The sequence below is a fragment of the Thunnus maccoyii genome, chromosome 17 (assembly GCF_910596095.1).
Source record: "Thunnus maccoyii chromosome 17, fThuMac1.1, whole genome shotgun sequence".
NCBI classification, from domain to species: domain Eukaryota; kingdom Metazoa; phylum Chordata; class Actinopteri; order Scombriformes; family Scombridae; genus Thunnus; species Thunnus maccoyii.
In genome coordinates this window covers 19,790,491-19,808,952 of record NC_056549.1, presented here as the reverse complement: position 1 = coordinate 19,808,952, position 18,462 = coordinate 19,790,491, and the positions used below count along the sequence as shown (strand labels likewise).

At 39.7% G+C, this 18,462-nt stretch overlaps 1 protein-coding gene across 1 annotated transcript; it reads left to right on the top strand.

Annotated features, from left to right (window-relative positions):
- Positions 1-1,944: 1,944 nt before the first annotated feature.
- Positions 1,945-3,979, top strand: LOC121882461 (potassium voltage-gated channel subfamily F member 1-like). Its single transcript, XM_042390739.1, has one exon. The coding sequence runs from the start codon at positions 2,097-2,099 to the stop codon at positions 3,594-3,596; it is 1,500 nt and encodes a 499-aa protein (XP_042246673.1). The 5' UTR covers positions 1,945-2,096; the 3' UTR covers positions 3,597-3,979.
- The last annotated feature ends 14,483 nt before the right edge of the window (positions 3,980-18,462 follow it).

Below are 18,462 nucleotides of genomic sequence, written 5' to 3'. Positions count from 1 at the left end.
CTAACTTTCCAACAACATGTGATGGAAGCACACAAAGTTTGTTTAGGCTATAATGAGTTGACCTGGATAATTGAGAATCTTCACAAACATTCTTCAGCTGTTGTTTTGGTTACAGCAAATGTTACAGCAGTTTATAACACAAACACTGGATTTTTATTCTACACTGTTTTTTAATCACTTATTAATGGATTCATATCCCCAATGGTTTGCACCAGTGTTTACAAATACAAAAAGAAAAGCCTCTAGGCTACTGTATTGTGGAGGTTGCATCACTAGGTGGAGACAAACAACAAAGCACTGTGTGCTATGTGATCCAGCCATAATGATCCACTTGCCTATCAATCATTCACCCATAATGTTAACAGCAAACCTGCGAAACTGAACTCAAAGTAGAAGTTGTATAAAAGCATGTCACCTCCTGCCAATCCTGTAAACAAATGTGATTGCCCAATAAAAATAGACATAACCTGTAATGTTCCTAATTGCACTGGTGGATTATTGGACTGCTTGTACAGTAGTTTTCGTTGGCATCAGAGCCACATAGTGTATAAAGGTTTTCCGCGACAACAGGGGAATATAGTCCAGTATATTTAGGCATATATCTCACTCTCTGTCGGGTTATTATTAAGCCCAAATCCTCTTCATATTTAGTGATAATACATTCAAAATGGATGATGGATAATGCACCTAGGTCTGGGATTTGGAACAATATTTTATAGGCTATTGTAAAAAATAAATAAATAAATAAAATAAAAAGATGTATGAGGTTACTAGAAGGATTATTGCCTGCTAATCGATTACCTTTAACTAACTGTTGCTCTTATAGCTGCCACGAAAGTGTGCGTGTCCCTGATTTCCCTGTTTGCTACTTCTCAATTCATTACATGTCGCTGTGATTTTATGATCTGCTGCGCTTGGCTGCACTGCTGCATTAAGACAACCGCAGACAGACAGGAAGATACGGAGTCGTCCTCAAAAATAAATCACATTGTCACTGCGGGGCACTGCTTGTGAGATTATCAGATTGAATATTAAGGACATTTGTAACTCTAATGTAATAATTAAGTATAAACCAGTTGACACGTTTGTAGCTATTTTCTGCATTGTTTTGGCAACATGCTGCTTCTTGTTCATTCAGTTGGATGTTTGAGCTTCACTGCGCAGAATGATGTAGTTTGACACTAGAAGGGTGTTTTCACATTCATCTGCTGAAAGTGGAAAGTTTCTCTGTGCTCACCTTAGATCTCAGTTTACCTGCAGGTATGATTTGTGACATCACAACCAGTTTGGAAGCTGAATCCAGTGTGTTCCAGTGTGTAATTTACACCAATGAGATGTGAAACACTGAATTCTCCAGTGCACAAACAGTGTGTCAGGTAATTCAACTTTGGAAATAAACAAAATTTGTATATTCATAGGCCTATATTTTTCAATATGAAGGAGTGGCTCTAATCTTAATTTATTACATTTGTGGAAAAACAAATCATTCAAAGAAGAGTGTTTTTTATGTCTTAAAACATGTCTGGAGGAGATATTTCAGCCTCCTAAGAGCTGACAATGACTACAGAGCCCTTTTAGAACAGTTTAACACAACTCAATGTCTTAAGGATGTTAAAAAAATGTGTGGTAGTTAATCACAAGACTATAATCAGTAGAGAACTTAACAAGGACTAGAAATTTTTTGGGTATGTTTTGAGCTGAGACATTTGCCTAAATTGCCTAAATTAACCCAGTGGTTTTTATGTTGGTATAATAAAAAAGAGACAGTTTTCAGCTTGTAGGTGCTTTGTTTTGAAAGTTAATAGGGGAAGTCTTGTGGTTTGATCGTGTCTCACTTGACATGAACATTACGCGCACTTCAATGCCAACTTTCTCAGAGCGCACAGGCGCACTGTTCACTACCAAACACGGCTGTACTGAACTGAGAAGACTTCACGCCGCAGTCACCTCGGAGCAAATATTTATTTTTCTAACTTCAACAAAAAGAGTGGGAGTTGGGCGGTTTTACGCACAGCGCCAGGGCTTCTGGTGACTTGCGTTACACAGTTTTGTGAACATCTCGATTGCTGTTTTGTGGCGGGTTTGTTATCAACATAATGTGGGGGATCCAGAGGACGCGGTATGCGGACTGTAACGGCTCTGAAGCCAGCGAGGAGACGGAGATTGTTGTTAATATCGGGGGAGTGAAACAGGTGTTGTATGGAGACGTGTTGAATCGTTTCCCGGACACCCGTTTGGCAGAATTGGTGAGCTGTTCACTTAAGTCTTCGGAGGAAATATCTTCACTGTGTGATGACTACGACCCTGACACAGGAGAATTTTATTTTGACAGAGACCCAGAAGCATTTAAGTGCATAATTGAGCTGTATTATTATGGAGAGATACACATGAAACGAGGCATCTGCCCAATCTGTTTTATGAAGGAGATGGAGTTCTGGAACATTGGCTCTGATTTTCTGGACGAGTGTTGTAAAAGCCACCTGAAGGAGGTAGAAGATGAACTTGCAGAGATTGCAGAGAAAGTGAAAACTATCCTGGTGGACCGGGAGGGAGATCCGTCTGCAGGAGGCTGGCAGCGCTTCCAGATGTGCCTCTGGAGGCTGATGGAGAAGCCGGAGTCCTCGCTGCCTGCGCACATAATCGCTATAGTTTCTTTCATCTTCATCCTCGTCTCCTCCGTGGTGATGTGTGTCGGGACCATCCCCGACCTGCAGGTAGAGGACTCAGAGGGAAACCTCATGGAGCACCCGACTCTGGAGGTCATCGAGACAGTGTGCATCGGTTGGTTCACTATTGAATACCTCCTGCGTCTAATCTCTTCCCCTAATAAAATGAAATTCGTCCTGTCCTTCATGAACATAATCGACTTCATGGCTATCATGCCCTTCTACGTGGTGCTGATTCTGACTTCCTTCGGCGCAGGAGTGATGGAGCTGGCTAACGTGCAGCAAGCGGTGCAGGCTTTACGCATAATGCGCATTGCGCGCATCTTCAAGCTGGCACGCCATTCCTCTGGGCTCCAGACCCTCACATCTGCCCTGAAGAGCAGCTTCAAAGAGCTTGGACTGCTTCTCATGTACATGGGCGTGGGGGTGTTCCTTTTCTCCGCACTGGGCTACACCATGGAGCAGAACCACCCGGACACCTTGTTCACAAGCATCCCACAGTCGTTCTGGTGGGCTGTGATCACCATGACCACAGTGGGGTATGGAGACGTTTACCCCAAGACCACTTTAGGTCGGTGTAACGCAGCCATCAGCTTTCTGTGCGGGGTGATCGCCATAGCGCTGCCTATACACCCCATCATCAACAATTTCGTCTTGTTTTACAACAAGCAACAGGTGCTGGAGACTGCGGCCAAGCATGAGATTGAACTGATGGCACTTCGCTCCGGCGATGGCGAGCTGAAGGCTGCACCCGGCCCTCATAAACATGTTTGCGGCGCGGGGGTCTGGGACAACGCCATGCACTCCTGTCATAGCGACACATACATCCCCTTACTGAAGGATCCCAGGGGAGGGGCAGGGATCCAGACCCCTAGCATGGACACAAGCTTTGAGAGCACAGCTGAGGCCACTGAATATTTCATCTCATGAACACTGAAGACCCCGCATCACCAGAAAAGATCCTGCAGAAAGGATGAACAACAACAAAACACCAAACTAAATCATTCATTTTTGACTTATTCAAACTTAACCCGCACATTTCAGCTTAAAAAATAACATAATGACTTCTGGAGACATGATTGTAAATAGCCTTGTAGAAATAATGGGACTGCAGTAATGGTCTCCAACGACCATTTTGAGGAATTGCTCCTATTAAAGGGACATATGTGAGCGATATTGACTTGATGAGCTGTGCCTTTGCGCAGTGAGTCCCTGTAGGCTGAGGGGCTCTGTTTGAGCAGCCACTTACACTGATTCCCCCATGTAGGCTTCTTATATAACATGCCCCATCCCCAATCCTCACACTCATACTGTAGACCGTACTGTAGCTTATTCCTCTGTATATATCACAATGAATGTTTTTTTTTTTTAATAATAAAGACAGGCAGCTCCTCCAGGAGAAAAGAGAAATGTAGTCATGCTGTGATAGGTTTATGAATGGTGTATAGACATCACAAGTACACTAAAGGTGTTTAATAGTGATACATCTCTACCAGGCCACTCTAAAGCCTCTACAGACACATTAAAGATACACTAGAGCAAGGTGATGAGTTTGGTAGGGAATATAAAAGTTACATATCACCAAGGCTGTTCTGTTTTTGTCTGTGGTCTCAGTGGCATCAGTGTTATTTTTGTAACAGACACTGTATGATTGTGAGGTAACATATCAGATATAAAACCCCTCTACTGTGCAGGAATGTTAAAAGCAGTGACCGTGCCAGAGAGGATCATGTAGCCGACAGCGGAACTTCAGAAGCTTCTTTGGCTTCAGGACATGTTCCTATAATGGGTTTAAATTTTGCAACAGCGGTCGCCTTTCTGCTCCTCCCCAGTGGTTCAGTGGAATACCTCAACCACAAAGTTGGACTTGTGTTTGAGGGTAAGGAGCAGCAGGCTGAGGATTCAACAAAAATAAGCCAGATGGTTGATTTATTAAAACTTTAAATATAGTTTTTCAGAGTGCAGATTGACTAACCTGAAAATCTGAATTGCAAAGAAGGAATACTAATGGAAACATATGAAATAGAAATAGAGAGGACTTCTTTTATCATTAATTAATCAAAATTACATTCAGGCCAGCAGGTTGTCAGGGGTAAGATTAATGGACATGTGTCTTATTACATTTTTGATGTTATTTTGATGAAACTTAAAGAGATGAAGTATTTTCACACTGTGTCCCATGTTTTAAAAAATCCACTCCTAATGGCCTAATGGGTACTATATTTAAAGGTTAATTTTTTTCTCACAGTTTGAAAGGACTCAACTCCCACACTCTCAGTCTGAGTGACAGGAAACCTGCTGCACAATTGAAACAATTCTTAGAAATTTCATTCACCGGCACTGTGTGTGTGTGTGTGTGTGTGTGGACTATAATTAAAATTTGACATATTTTATTCATATCTCAAATGTTGCTGGTTGGATTTTGTTGCAACCTGTAGGGAAGATTCATGTTAAGATTGTGCTCCTTTGCTCAGTCTTATTTTTTTTTTATTGTGTATGCATAATGTCTTGAATGTAAATAAATGCCTTTTGCAGGACAAAATGACAGGTTTCCCACTAAAAATGGGGTATACTGTATATGAAAGACGAGGAGGGCATTCATAGCAGCAGGCAGCCTGACAGTGAAGTGGTGCAGTGGATGGAGGCTTACTGTGGGACTGCGGGTTACAATGACTGGGTTACAAACCTTACATCATCCAAAATGTACATTATAAGTTGCCTGAAGTGAACTGTAACCTTCACTCCAACCTTTAAAGAAAAAGATTAAAATGGCAGTGCACATTTTGTCACATAATTCAGTTGCAATGATGGAATGTAATGGTCTCATTGTTTTATATTTGACTTGAAAATGCTGATGTTATGTTGTTTCTGGCATGTTAAAAATTACACTATTTAGCCTGATGGGGGAGCTAAAAGTAAAGGTCAAAAATGTAAAATTTGAAGTCCTGTGATTACTACATCTGCAGTCATATTTTGATGGGATGAAGAGGGGTGTTGCATTTTACTGCTGCCTTACTCACTGACTGAGAATCTCCACCATTCACTGGGACAACATGTCAACAAGTCTGAGGCACTGGTTCAGTATTAGTTACCTGTTGACAAATGCTTGCTTTTTTTCACTAAGCTCCACTCTAAGTTATGCAGCCTGAAAGAAAGATCATGAAGGATGTCAGGCAGGACTCTGCAGGCTGTCCACCCACACATGTCCTACACAGGACTCTGCTATCTCTTCTGGCCAGCAACAGATTCACACTTGTCAAAGCCTGGGAGAAAGGCCTTTGTACACGCTGACAGGTGGAGCAGGAATGTCAAAGCCGTGCATTGTGTAAAGGAACAATGTTTCTCCAGCAGACGAGCAAATACACATGCACCTTCACGTTCAAATTTAGATTTACAAGCGCACACACTGGCGCATACAAACATCCCCCTCCTCCCCGTCGCCCACCTACAAGTGCACACAAATAATTGCACACACACACATTCACTTCCTTTGCCCATATACCCAAAGTCATGTGTGATCTACTCTACAGTGACCTGCCATGACCCACTAGCTAATCATCAGTTTTTACACCCACATGTTGGCATTCAGTGGGTGTTTAAGATAAAAGGTATTTCTGAGCATTTAAACAAAATTGTGCTCATTATCCTTTCACCAGAATAGTTGCAAGTGTTGTAAGAATGTCCAGGTAACTAATGGTTGTTACGACTAAATCAATACATTTTCTAGGTGCACATTATGGTTATATCTTGAGACATTGTTGGCGAGTGTAAGTTGCACAATTCTGAAGATATAGACAGCAAATTGGCATAGTTATAGTGTTTACTTGACTCGTAAGACTTTCAACAGATGTGACTAAACAGACTAAAAGGATCACAGACTGTGTAGGTGTGTGCTTGAGGAAAGTTTTTCAAATTGTCCAGCTGACCATTAAATTACTTTTCGGTTTCATTTTTAATGGTGTTTACATTATCCTGCTGACATTTCATTCCACTACTAAACCAACATGCAGAGAAGGTGGAGAATAATAATCACAGCAACAGTGCAAAGTGTCTAGAACGTTTGTTACAGTACTGTGTGTGCACCTCCATATTTGGCTGAGTCTGGTATTAAATTGTGGATCATGCATGTGAGAAGTTGTAAATAAACACATTATGACATTCAGCCTGAACGCCCAAACATATCCAAATGGAAAATTAACTTGTGATTCCACTAGTGGTACATTTAAAAAGATGAGTGCCACCATTAGTTTTTGCTCCTGTTTCAAGTAATCAGAGCAATTCCTGAAACTCATATGTCCCACCCAGCTGACACCCAGCCCTGTTTGTTTTTTCATGATGTACTGGTATGTTGGTATTGAGTTACAGCAACCATTTTGATGACAGCATGAACACACAGAGACCCTGGTCACCTCTCCCTCAACCTTAAGGATGGGGATCCTCTTCTACTCACGTCTCCTGTCTAAAAATAGGGAAATACCTGTAGGTGTCTTGTGTGTCTTCTGTGCTGCAGATGAATTGAAATCCAAGACAAACAAAGGATCATTTTATTGTTTGTGTATGTCCTTCACTAGTCAGTTGGTGTATACTTAAATATTGTTTTATGAATGCTTTACAACTGCTAAAAAGTGGTTGTAATCGGAAAGGAGAATTAAATGGATTATTAAGATGCAACAATGTAGACTGACGTAAAGCAGTTTTTTCTCAGATATACTGTAAAGTCAAAGATTTAAGACATCACATTCCAAAGAAGAGAAAAAAAATAAATAAAAGGGGGGAAAAATAAAATTAAGCTCAACTAAGCAAACAACATGGATCAAATATTTCTCTAAAGACTACACTGAAAATCAGATTAATATCTACCCTCAAATGGTACAAATGATGTATTTTAATGGATTCATATCCACAAGAAGATGGTCAAACACTTTCATTTGAGTAAGAATGTGGGTGCATAATGGCTTAACGGCCTACCAGCCCCCCATCACTATCTCTGTTTGGGAGATATTTTCAGCCGCAGGAGAGAGAAAAGGTAATCTCCCCGATGACATATTCGAAAGAAGAGGAAAAACATGTTTCCAGGAACGCAATTGTGTGCTGAATGAGTTTCATCTTTTTTCAACAGGAATGGTTAAAACGCTGCGTAGGTGCACCCCGAAGAGCTGCATAAAATTGCATGACAATAATTACATAGATTAAATATGACCTTCTACTAAATAGCAGAATAGGATGATGCACTGAACACACTCAACCGGGCTACAAAAATGATGTCCATCTTCTTTTCCCTTAAACCTTCTTTTGTGTTGGAAAAGTGCTCTCTTACAAAAACATCACATTTGTAGTTGTCGGCTCATAAGAACACGGATCAGAAATAGCGGGGAAAATTTATGGAACCTGCAGAATATATTACATGTTCATTTGGAAAATCAAATAAATGCCCAGTGAATATATTGTTTCATATGCATTACTAAATGGCCTTGTTGCTGACTATGCCAAAAGCTTTCAAGATGTCAATGTAAAGTGTTAAATAATGAAATCAATATAGTTATGCCTCTGAAACCTACTGACCAGTAAAGAGGTGATGCAGCTTTCTGAGGTTTACTGGTGCTGTACATTACCCTGGACCCATACAAATGGAAAATAAAATACAACTGCAAAAGCAATATGAGAAAAGTGATTTGCCTATAAAATTGTTCTCACTGGTGTGCCAGTTCTTTTTTGTCTGCGGGACTAATAGAGACATGTGATGCAAAGCTTTTGCTCCTGCAGAGAGTTGAATGAGGGTTTGCAAAGTGTCTCCGTGCCAACAGCTGCAGGAGAATACTGAGTGATAGTTATGAGCATACTGATACTGAGGTGTGTATCAAGCACCATTTAATATAAATCCACTGTGAATATCCAAATGGATCTCAGCAGTAGTTTACCTTTTATCTTTTCTTTTAATGAAAATAAGGATTTATGTAGTGCAAAATTAAACTGTAATAGATTTTCTCAAAATATGGCTTCAATGGCCACAATTAAGCTCTAAATCTATCAGTTTCCAGAAGACACTTCACTTGAAAAGAAGATAGCAGAAAGTGTGCTCTGGAGTTCAGTGCCACCTTTAGTCTCAGAGTACCTCAGTATCTTGAGATTTGCCAGGCAAGTTATAATCTCATTTCTCCAGGTTGTTATCTGCGAGGGCTTTATGGCACCTTTTATGTGGAATAGACACTGGGGGGTTCTGGGTCATCACAGTTTTAATGCTAAGCCTCAAGGAGGTGATGTGGCCTTCAGTAAAAACATCTGTGGTTGCTCCTTCTCAATACGCTTAATGGCATACCTTCCCTTAACCAGTCCTCCCCTGCTCTAAGAACAAACCAAGTATCTGTGTCGGCTCAGAGGAGAGTTACATCAGATCCTCTCTTCTGTCTGATTAGATTTATCTGTTAAACTGTATATATGAACCAAAGGGAGCAGCAAAATGTCCATGGACTCATTATACTTGTTAGATCTATTATAGTGTCTCATTATACTATATTAGTTTTGTTAAATTATTGCTTTAGGAGCCTACTATGGAAGCATTAGTTATTAATTGGGGCCTGACTACAACAAGCAATTAAATGCTTACCATATTACACAGTAGCTCATTTAATTATAGCACTTTGGGATTTAGTCTTATCTACACTACAGTGTCTATAAAAAGTATTGGAAGTTTTTATGTTGTACTGTCTCACAACATTGAATCAAAGGGGATTCAATGTGTTTTTTTATGTCAAGCTGAAAACAAAGTGTTCCCTTCTTGCCACAATATTGACTCACCAAAAGACAGATTTTCCCGACATAAATGTATATTTATACTCAAATCAACTGAAACAAGTTGACTACATACAGTTGATCTCCATTTAACCAATTATGTGACTTCTGCAATCAAGTGGCTGCAGCAGTGATGATTCAGAGGTGTCTTATTAAAGAGGGTGAATACTTAAGCAAAAGTTCAGTATTTTATATTTGCAATTCATTTATTGTGTGGAAATCTGTTTTCTCTTTGACATTCAAGGTTCCTTTTCTATTGATTTGTGTGAAATAAAAAGCCACATTATCTCTATTTTGATTCCATGCTGTAAAACACTAATAAGAAAAAGGCTAAGGGCAAATAGTTTTTAATGGCACTGTGGGCATCCAGATGAGTCATCAGTCTACAAGCCTAAAGAGCAGCTGCAATGTAAAGAGCATCCCATCTCCACCTAATCAGACCATATAATTATGCCATTATGTTGTCAGATACAGTCGGCACAGGAACTAACTTAAATGGAAACCTAGTAGTTAGTTGCCGATGAAGTATTAAATAAATAATTTGTCATTTTGGGAAATTGGGTTACTTGCTTTCTTGCCGAGAGTGAGATGAAGAGATCGATACCACTCTCATGTTTTTGCGTTAAGTATGGGGCTAGAACCAGGAAGCAGCTAGCCTAGCTTAGCATATACCTGTCAGTAAAACCACAAATGGTCTTTAGAGGTGTTGAACTTTGGATGGAGCCTGTCTACAGTCAGTGTTTCTTCCTGCTTCCAGCCTTTATGCTAAGCTCAGCTAATTGCCTCGAGCTCCGTACTTGCACATACAGTACATGGCGAGAAAGCAAATAAGCTTACTTCTCAAAATGCTGATGAAATTCTTTAAAAGTGAAAGATAAATTCAAATGATTAGCAAGACTTTACCTATAAATTCAGGTAGTTCTGAATGTCATGAGTGTGAGGCAGCGCTTTTCTATTCAGGCTACATTTGAACCAACTTTAATGCAGCCAGGAAAACAATTCAATGTCCTTCCTTTACATTCCAGCGTTACTCTTTCAGGCTGACACTGCCAAGTCCCCCAGTGTAAATCAACACTCATTCAACAAACATGCACATGTAAATTAAGAGTGAGAGTCCTTGTGTATTTATTCATGTTGTTACCCACTTGTTACGTTTTGTAATATGTTGTTTGAATTGTCATTGAGTGGCAGTGCACTTTGTTTTGTGTTGCACTGCTTTACACATTACTGTCGTGCTGGCTGCTTTGATCAAGTTTCAGCAGTCTGAAACAACATTTCTGCCAAGAAGTTCCCCAAGTGGTTACAACACATGCTACATAACTGCTCTGGTTCGATTCTGGCTAGGGACCCTTGTTTCATGTCATGCCCCTCTCTCCTCCCTTGTTTCCTGTCCACTTATCTACTATCAACTGTCTAATAAAGGCAAAAAAAAATGCCCCCAAACATATATATAAAAAAATTCTGCCAAGCTCAGTCTCCAGATGACCTTGAGCTTTGAAAGCTGTGTCCACTTACGGCCTCAAATAACTTCAAAGCCAAGCTGTCTCAATTTATCTAAAAATCAATCCATCCATTGCACGGGTTTTTTAGCAAATGAATTTAATTAGAAGGTTATAAACAGCAACACATAAAAGAAAGAAACGGCCCTCCTGTGTATCGCTGCCTGCATAATAAAGAGCTATGACTGGGTCTGCTTACTGTCTGGCACAAGTTGTTCTCTCTTTCTCTCTGTCACTTAGTTCATGCCCTTCACTTGACAGTCCCACTTCAAAAATGGCTTACAAAGGGCACATTTCACTGCATCAGCCATGTTCTAGTGGCCCTGTGTCACTTCTGCTGATAAATGTATGGACATCTAATTAAGGAAATTGGCCTTGAGAGACCAAAGCCATAGGGATAGATTTGACCTGCTCGCTGATACACCTGCCACCACTGATTATCTCATTCAGAGACAATGATGTTTTATGGAGTGGAACATCTTTGTCCAATAGTGGATTGCTACAATGATTACAATTAATTTGGGGTGGCAGGTCATAAAAAAAATATTTAGCGAGGGTGTCATCAGTCTTATGCTTCTGCTGGGACGCAATATTTATCTCCGTTACAAAATTACTCAAACAAGCATTTTGTATATGTCAAAGTGTGACAGCTATGCATTATTGTAATGTGCTGCCTGGGGTTTCTGCTCCAGGCTAATGTGACCACCGCAAGTGAAGTTTCATTCCACAATAGGATGTCCATCTTATGAAAAATAGAACAACCACACCCAGAAGATCGATTGCTGCCATAAAACTATAAATCACTCACTCACTGAAATTGTGAGCTCTAAATTGCAGCCTTAAGTTTTTGTCGTTTTATTTGGAGGACTTATTGAACATAAAAGAGATGTGAATATAAATGCTGAAGAAATACCAGTTAAATACAGACAAATGCAGATTTCCTGTATAATTTATTAGTACAAGGGTGATATTTGCATTTTGTAGTGAAGTTCTTTTAAGAAATTCACAAAATTCAATGTAGTGCAGAGTCAGAGGCATAAGAAGCTATCGAAGCACTGTAAATGGAACTGCATTTCTGCACATGTGCAGTGGTGCCTGCCTTACACAGAACTACTCTCCTGAGACTGAAAATCTGATCACTGTTATTAGTCTTTGGAGCTGTTTTGAACCAACCTCTTCCTGGCAATGGAACATGTCACCCAGTGTAACCGTGTGGCTCACTGACGTGTTTTTAATAGTTTCGAACAGAAATGGAGGTCTACAGCACAGGAATACAATATAGCAGGCTTTGGATACACACACAGTTCATTATCGTTGAGATTTGTTGACAACAGGAAAACTGTAGAAAATCGCCAGCCATATCCTTTAAATATGGAGCTAGATCCAGGAGGCAGTTAGCCTAGCTTAGCATGAGAGAAATAGTTACAGCACATAACTACTCATAAAACCACAAACTGTCATTTTTAAATTTCTGTTTGTGCATGGATTAAACAAATGAATTTAAAAAATTTTTTTTTAATTTTTTCTGCTAGGTGTAATTTTGAACTTTCCCCTTGCTTCCAATCTCTGTGCTAAGCTAGGCTAATTGGCTCCTACATCCAGCTCCATACTTGGACATTCCTGAATGTTCCTGAATACTAATTGATTGCTAAAACAGATATCTTTGCAGAGGCATATGTCAAATGCATGAATCAGTAAGTTGTTAAATTAATGCCTTAGCTCATGACAATCGTTTTTTAGACACTTCATCTCAGTCCGCCCACACAAACAGCTGCCTGACCCCCCTCTCCACACCCATCAGTGACACAAAACTATAGAAAATCGCCAGCCATATCCTTTAAATATGGAGCTAGATCCAGGAGGCAGTTAGCCTAGCTTAGCATGAGAGAAATAGTTACAGCACATAACTACTCATAAAACCACAAACTGTCATTTTTAAATTTCTGTTTGTGCATGGATTAAACAAATGAATTAAAAAAATTTTTTTTTAATTTTTTCTGCTAGGTGTAATTTTGAACTTTCCCCTTGCTTCCAATCTCTGTGCTAAGCTAGGCTAATTGGCTCCTACATCCAGCTCCATACTTGGACATTCCTGAATGTTCCTGAATACTAATTGATTGCTAAAACAGATATCTTTGCAGAGGCATATGTCAAATGCATGAATCAGTAAGTTGTTAAATTAATGCCTTAGCTCATGACAATCGTTTTTTAGACACTTCATCTCAGTCCGCCCACACAAACAGCTGCCTGACCCCCCTCTCCACACCCATCAGTGACACATGATCTTCCTCAGTAGCCTTGACCTTGAATCTACATGCTGTGAACAATTTTTGATGGCTGCAGGCAACTCTGTGTGGCTCCGTGCCGACCAACCCAACAACAGGTGAAAGGTCTGTTACAGGCACTGTTTAAGCCCCTCAGGATGGATGGAGTCAGATGATAATCCATATGAACTCAGTGTGAAAGAATGCTCAGTGAGCCAACATGAAAAGTTATGGCAAAGGATGTGAGGAGTCATTGAGGAGATTTAGATGTCAAACAGTGATGCAATGCTGTGTCCTTGTGCTTGGAAGTAATTAAACTCTCTCCGCCCCGTTTGTCCCCTACGTGGGTCACTATGGGTGATCATAGTTGGATGGCAATGTGGAAATCAATTTGCTGTCCCTGGAAAGAAAAACTACAGAGTAAGACACAAAAAGAATGGTGGTGACAGGAGTAACTGCTAGAAAGATTTTTCCTCTTACAGCAGCCTCAGATCAAAGCTGCATGGATTGTACACAGAACATCACTGCAATGGAATATTTACATAGTCATTAGAGAGTGGATGTGTACAGAGGGGGATAGCAGAAGTTGGGGGAGGGGTAAAAGATCTGTCAGTAATTTTTTTAAGGAGGCTCTGAGCATGTCAGTGAGAGATCAAAGCCGTTGTGCTTCCTGGGGGCAGAATAATGAACAAACAGAGAATGGAGGCCTTCCTATCAGTGTGTGGAAGTCATTGTTCGTGTTAAAATGTCAGTTCTACCCAAGTGGCAACTACCACGGCTTGAAGTATGTTACAGTGCAATGCCACCAGTGGCCACTAGATGCTCACGCCTATAAAAATCCCTAAGACCAATTGACTCCCATTCAAAAAGCGTCAACTTTCCTCTAGAAAGTCAGTTTTTTTTCAGCATTATGGTCTCAATAGCTAAATTCAGGCCCTCTAATAAGTTTGCTAGTGGTCATTTTGGAAATTGCTGCTCTGTTAATAAGATTTGAAGACTTAGCAGCTTTGTCCACTACGTTTGCTGTGTGGGCGTTGATTGACAGCTGTGATTGACAGGTCGCACATCTGCTGCTCTCAGACTATTGTCGCAATATTTCGGTAATGTTTCTCGATTATGATACCTTCCCTGTTAGCACAATTTAGCTAAAGTAGCTAATGTTAGCCACATTGTGAACCACTCAGTGTTCCCAGTAAGCTAGCGTTCGCTGCAGTCCGAGGTAGCGACGTAGCGGTGTTTCCAGAGTGTGAAAGGTGACACCCCGTACTCCTTATTTGGAAGGTCCTGGCTCCAAACAGAAAAGATGGAGCAAACCATAAGCAGCAATTCAGGGCTTCAAATCAGCTCAAATGCAAACCAATTGGTGATGTCACACCTCGCTATGTCCATCTTTATATAGTCTACAGTTCTCCCAAATTCCCTAAAATCTCATTTACCTCAAAGGATTTCGCTGGCAATTTTCTATATTTTTCTTACTCTCAACAAATCTCATATTCAGAGCCAAACTAACAATGAATTGATCCTACTTACAAGTATTGTGTGTGTATCATAAGCCTGATATAACATATTCTTCTGTATCATAGACCAACATTATTGTCCAAAAACTAAGACATGGTGAACATGGGTGACATGTTCTTTTGTCACAGAAGGGTATGGGCATGTTAATTTGTTTAGAAAGGGCTACAAAGACTAATAGCAATGATTAGTTTTCATTCCCCAGAGAGCATTTACTGTAAGGGAGATGCCACTGCCTTTACAGTGCTTCACTAGCTTGTTGTGTTACATATCACAATCTTGACTTTGGACTGAAGTTCTTTGAGAAATTTACAATGTAAGTTCAAAGTCAAGAACACAAAGAGTATCAGAAATAGTTGTGTAAGGAATAAAAAGAGCTAGGGAGAGAATTTCAGACCCTGCTTAATTTGTTACCTCTGCACGCATTGCCAGTCACTGTGTGAAGCTGGTGTGAATGTCAGATTGTCTTCAATTTCAATGTGCAAAAGGTGACAGGGTTTAGAAAGGATTTAGAAATTGTTCAACCAACCAACAAGCAGTTGTGATGAAGTGTACTGGCACCTTAAAGGTTTTGCAGTATGATTCAAGCGCTTGTCAGATTGATTAACAATGTATAAACCGTCCTCCCTCAACACCTTTCTGATGTCGGAATTGGGAGCGCTGTGTGCAATTGTTTTTGTATCTTTCTGAAACTGACAATCTGACAACCACTCCCATTTGATGTAGAGATCGCCCAGGTGTGTGAAGATGCGAAAGTAAGCAAGGTTTGAACTTCTCTCTCAAGCTGTACTTTCGGTCTTTACACTACTATTTTTGCCACAACATAAATGCCTTTAAGAAGATACTCTACAAAAGTGTGCACAATTATTTACAATTGAATCATTGAATATCCACTCTGCCTTCAATTCCATTCAAAAAAGGTATACATTTGCCTTTAGATTGTATGTCATACATACTAGTTGTTTAAAGCATTCTCTGGCCCTTATTCTGAAAAGTCAAGTTGCTGATGAATTTTCTAAATGTAATTTGTAAATAATGTGAGCACCACAAATGAAATTTCATTCACCTCCATTGTTTTGGGGTGAATGCAATGGAAGTGAATGGAAAACTGATTCAAAACCGAGGTAAATAAAATCAAAACTACCTGCATTGCATCTGCATTGACACTACTGGAGGAAACGTGGGTTAACCAACCCTTTAAACAGAAACTTGAGACTTATCTGTCCTCTTTACTGGTGGTTACTCATGCTGAATTTCCAGCCTGTCATCAATAGCGTTATCATGTGTTTTTACAGTCCTCTGTAAATTTCATTGCCATTGAATTTGTGTTGTTGTCATCTTGATTGTGCATTTGCATTTTTGTTTCTGCAGAGCAAAGAATCTTCTCTGTCACTTTGTTTTGTGTTGCACATTCACAGTTTCTTCCACTTCTGTCTGCATTTTCATCTGTGAGCAGCGCTTTTGATGGATAAATCCCTGCTCTATTTCTTGTTGTGTTCTCCATGGTTCATGCTATACTGTGTATGTCTGGGGATGTTGTGGGAGCCTCCATCATTCCCGCAATAAAACAGTCTCTGTTTGTGGCAGGGTGTTAAACACAGCGTCCATCTAGGAAGAGCCTCCTAATAGCCCATTTCCCTGGAGAGCATGTGAGGCCATTTACAACAACCAATCATACAGATGGGGTACTGGCCTCAGCCCTCTTTGCCAATAATGAGATAATGCACAAAGGCAACAACACATTCCTTTCCCCATGTTTATGTTGTCAAGTAGAGCAATGATTTATGAGCAGGGGAACGAGATTAATAAAACACATGTAGGATGATGATAAATGAAGATGCAGGTTAATGCATGGAATCATGCTATTTTTCCTCACTCACTACCTAAACTGCTCGTGGTAAAAAATTGATTAAATGTGCTAGATGGGCAAACTGCAAAGCATGCTGGTCCTGAACATGCATAGGTTTGAGGCATAAACAAATACTGTCATTTGTGAGTAAAATGTGTGGGAGGGTTGATAAAGGGCTCAGTGGGAGTGTTTTACCGTTGTTAAGTGCTTGCATGGTAATGGACTCAAGCTCCTGAAGGCAGTCACAGTGTGACTCTTCACACCCACCTTCAGGTAAGCTTTTAATGAGTCTAACAACCTCTTTTTTGTTTCAGCCTGAGCTCAACACACATAAAGTAGGAGGTGAGTGTGACCTGTAAAATCTGCAAGGTTGGAGAACAAAGGTGCACCGCAGCTGTGTAGATAAAGATCAGATGTGTCTATTGATGGATGAATGTATTGTTACAGGGGAAACTTTGTGTTGGGATTTCCTTTCTTTGTGATTAATTGCACTGCAGCCTACAGTGTGGTTCAGTTTTCCTCTAGTGGTACTTGTTCAAAAACTAAGGCAGATTTTGGGTGATGGCCAATGAAGAATGTCTGTTGAGTAAAAACTCATGGAACAAGTATTCAGACCTTAAAGGAGCTATAACCAATATCTTTATAATACTCTAATAATGGATCATTTGACTTGGGGTTGCTTGTGGTAAGAAGAGAAGAGAGAATTAGCATCGAACCCTACATTTCTCTGCTGTTCTAAGGAACGTTTTGGTTTTCCAGCTGCAACTTTACTGTTTTGGTTCTCGCTCACAACTCTCATCAGTGTTGTTTGTGGCCACAGTAGGCAGCTGTTTACAGCAGAACGGCTATAAAAACAAACAATACACGTACACACCTAGCACCACAAAGCAGACAAAGTTAGCGACTAGCTTACCAACTGGTAAGGCTAGATTTAGGAATCAGCTGGGTTAGTATAGAGTAGGAGGCTGTGAGAATAATGCAGCTTCACTGAGAGGACGAGGTTGGTAAATACCTCCAAACTATAAATTGGCTGCTGTTAGACCACAACATTGTGTTTTTTTGGTTTTGTACACGTGTTAAACACAGTAGATGTTACATGTGGGAGTGGAGGCTTTGAGTAACAAAAGTAAAGTAACAAACAACTCAAATCAGCAAAGTGATTTTTAATTTACAATACAATATTATCAAAAGTGAAAGTACTCATTATACAGTTATACAGAGTGGCTCCTTTCGGGATGTTAATATCGTATAATATATGTGTATATATATATATATATATATATATATATATATACACACACACATATACATACATACATACATACATACATATACATATAATATATATATATACTAAACAATTGCTGCATTAGCACATAAGTAGGATTTTAATGTTAAAGTTGGTTGAGGCGGAGATATTTTATAACAATTCATTATGTTTTATAGGCTAATATGATATTTTATATGTAAAATATTTGCCTGAAGAGTAACTATAACTTTTAAATAAATGTAGTGTAGAGAAACGTTTAAGTAATTTCCCTAAATGAAGAATAAAAAAAAAAGTATACCTCAAAAAGGAAATACTTGTGTACGCTTTCCACCTATGTTCATTTTGGATTGGAATGTGAACTATGAACAAGCTGTTTCACAGTTTATTGATAAGTGTATGAGCTGAAAATATACATTATACAATAGACATTTCGTGTCTGCTGATTATGACAAAAATATAATGTAATTAGTGCAATATAATGTGCTAATGAGCAGCTATCAACCACGATCATGTCTCCGTTATTGCAACACCAAGTCAGAAAGGCCAAAGTAATTTTCAAGTTCAGGAAAATGTTGCTTGCGACCTTTTAGATTTCAATGTCAGGCAGTCA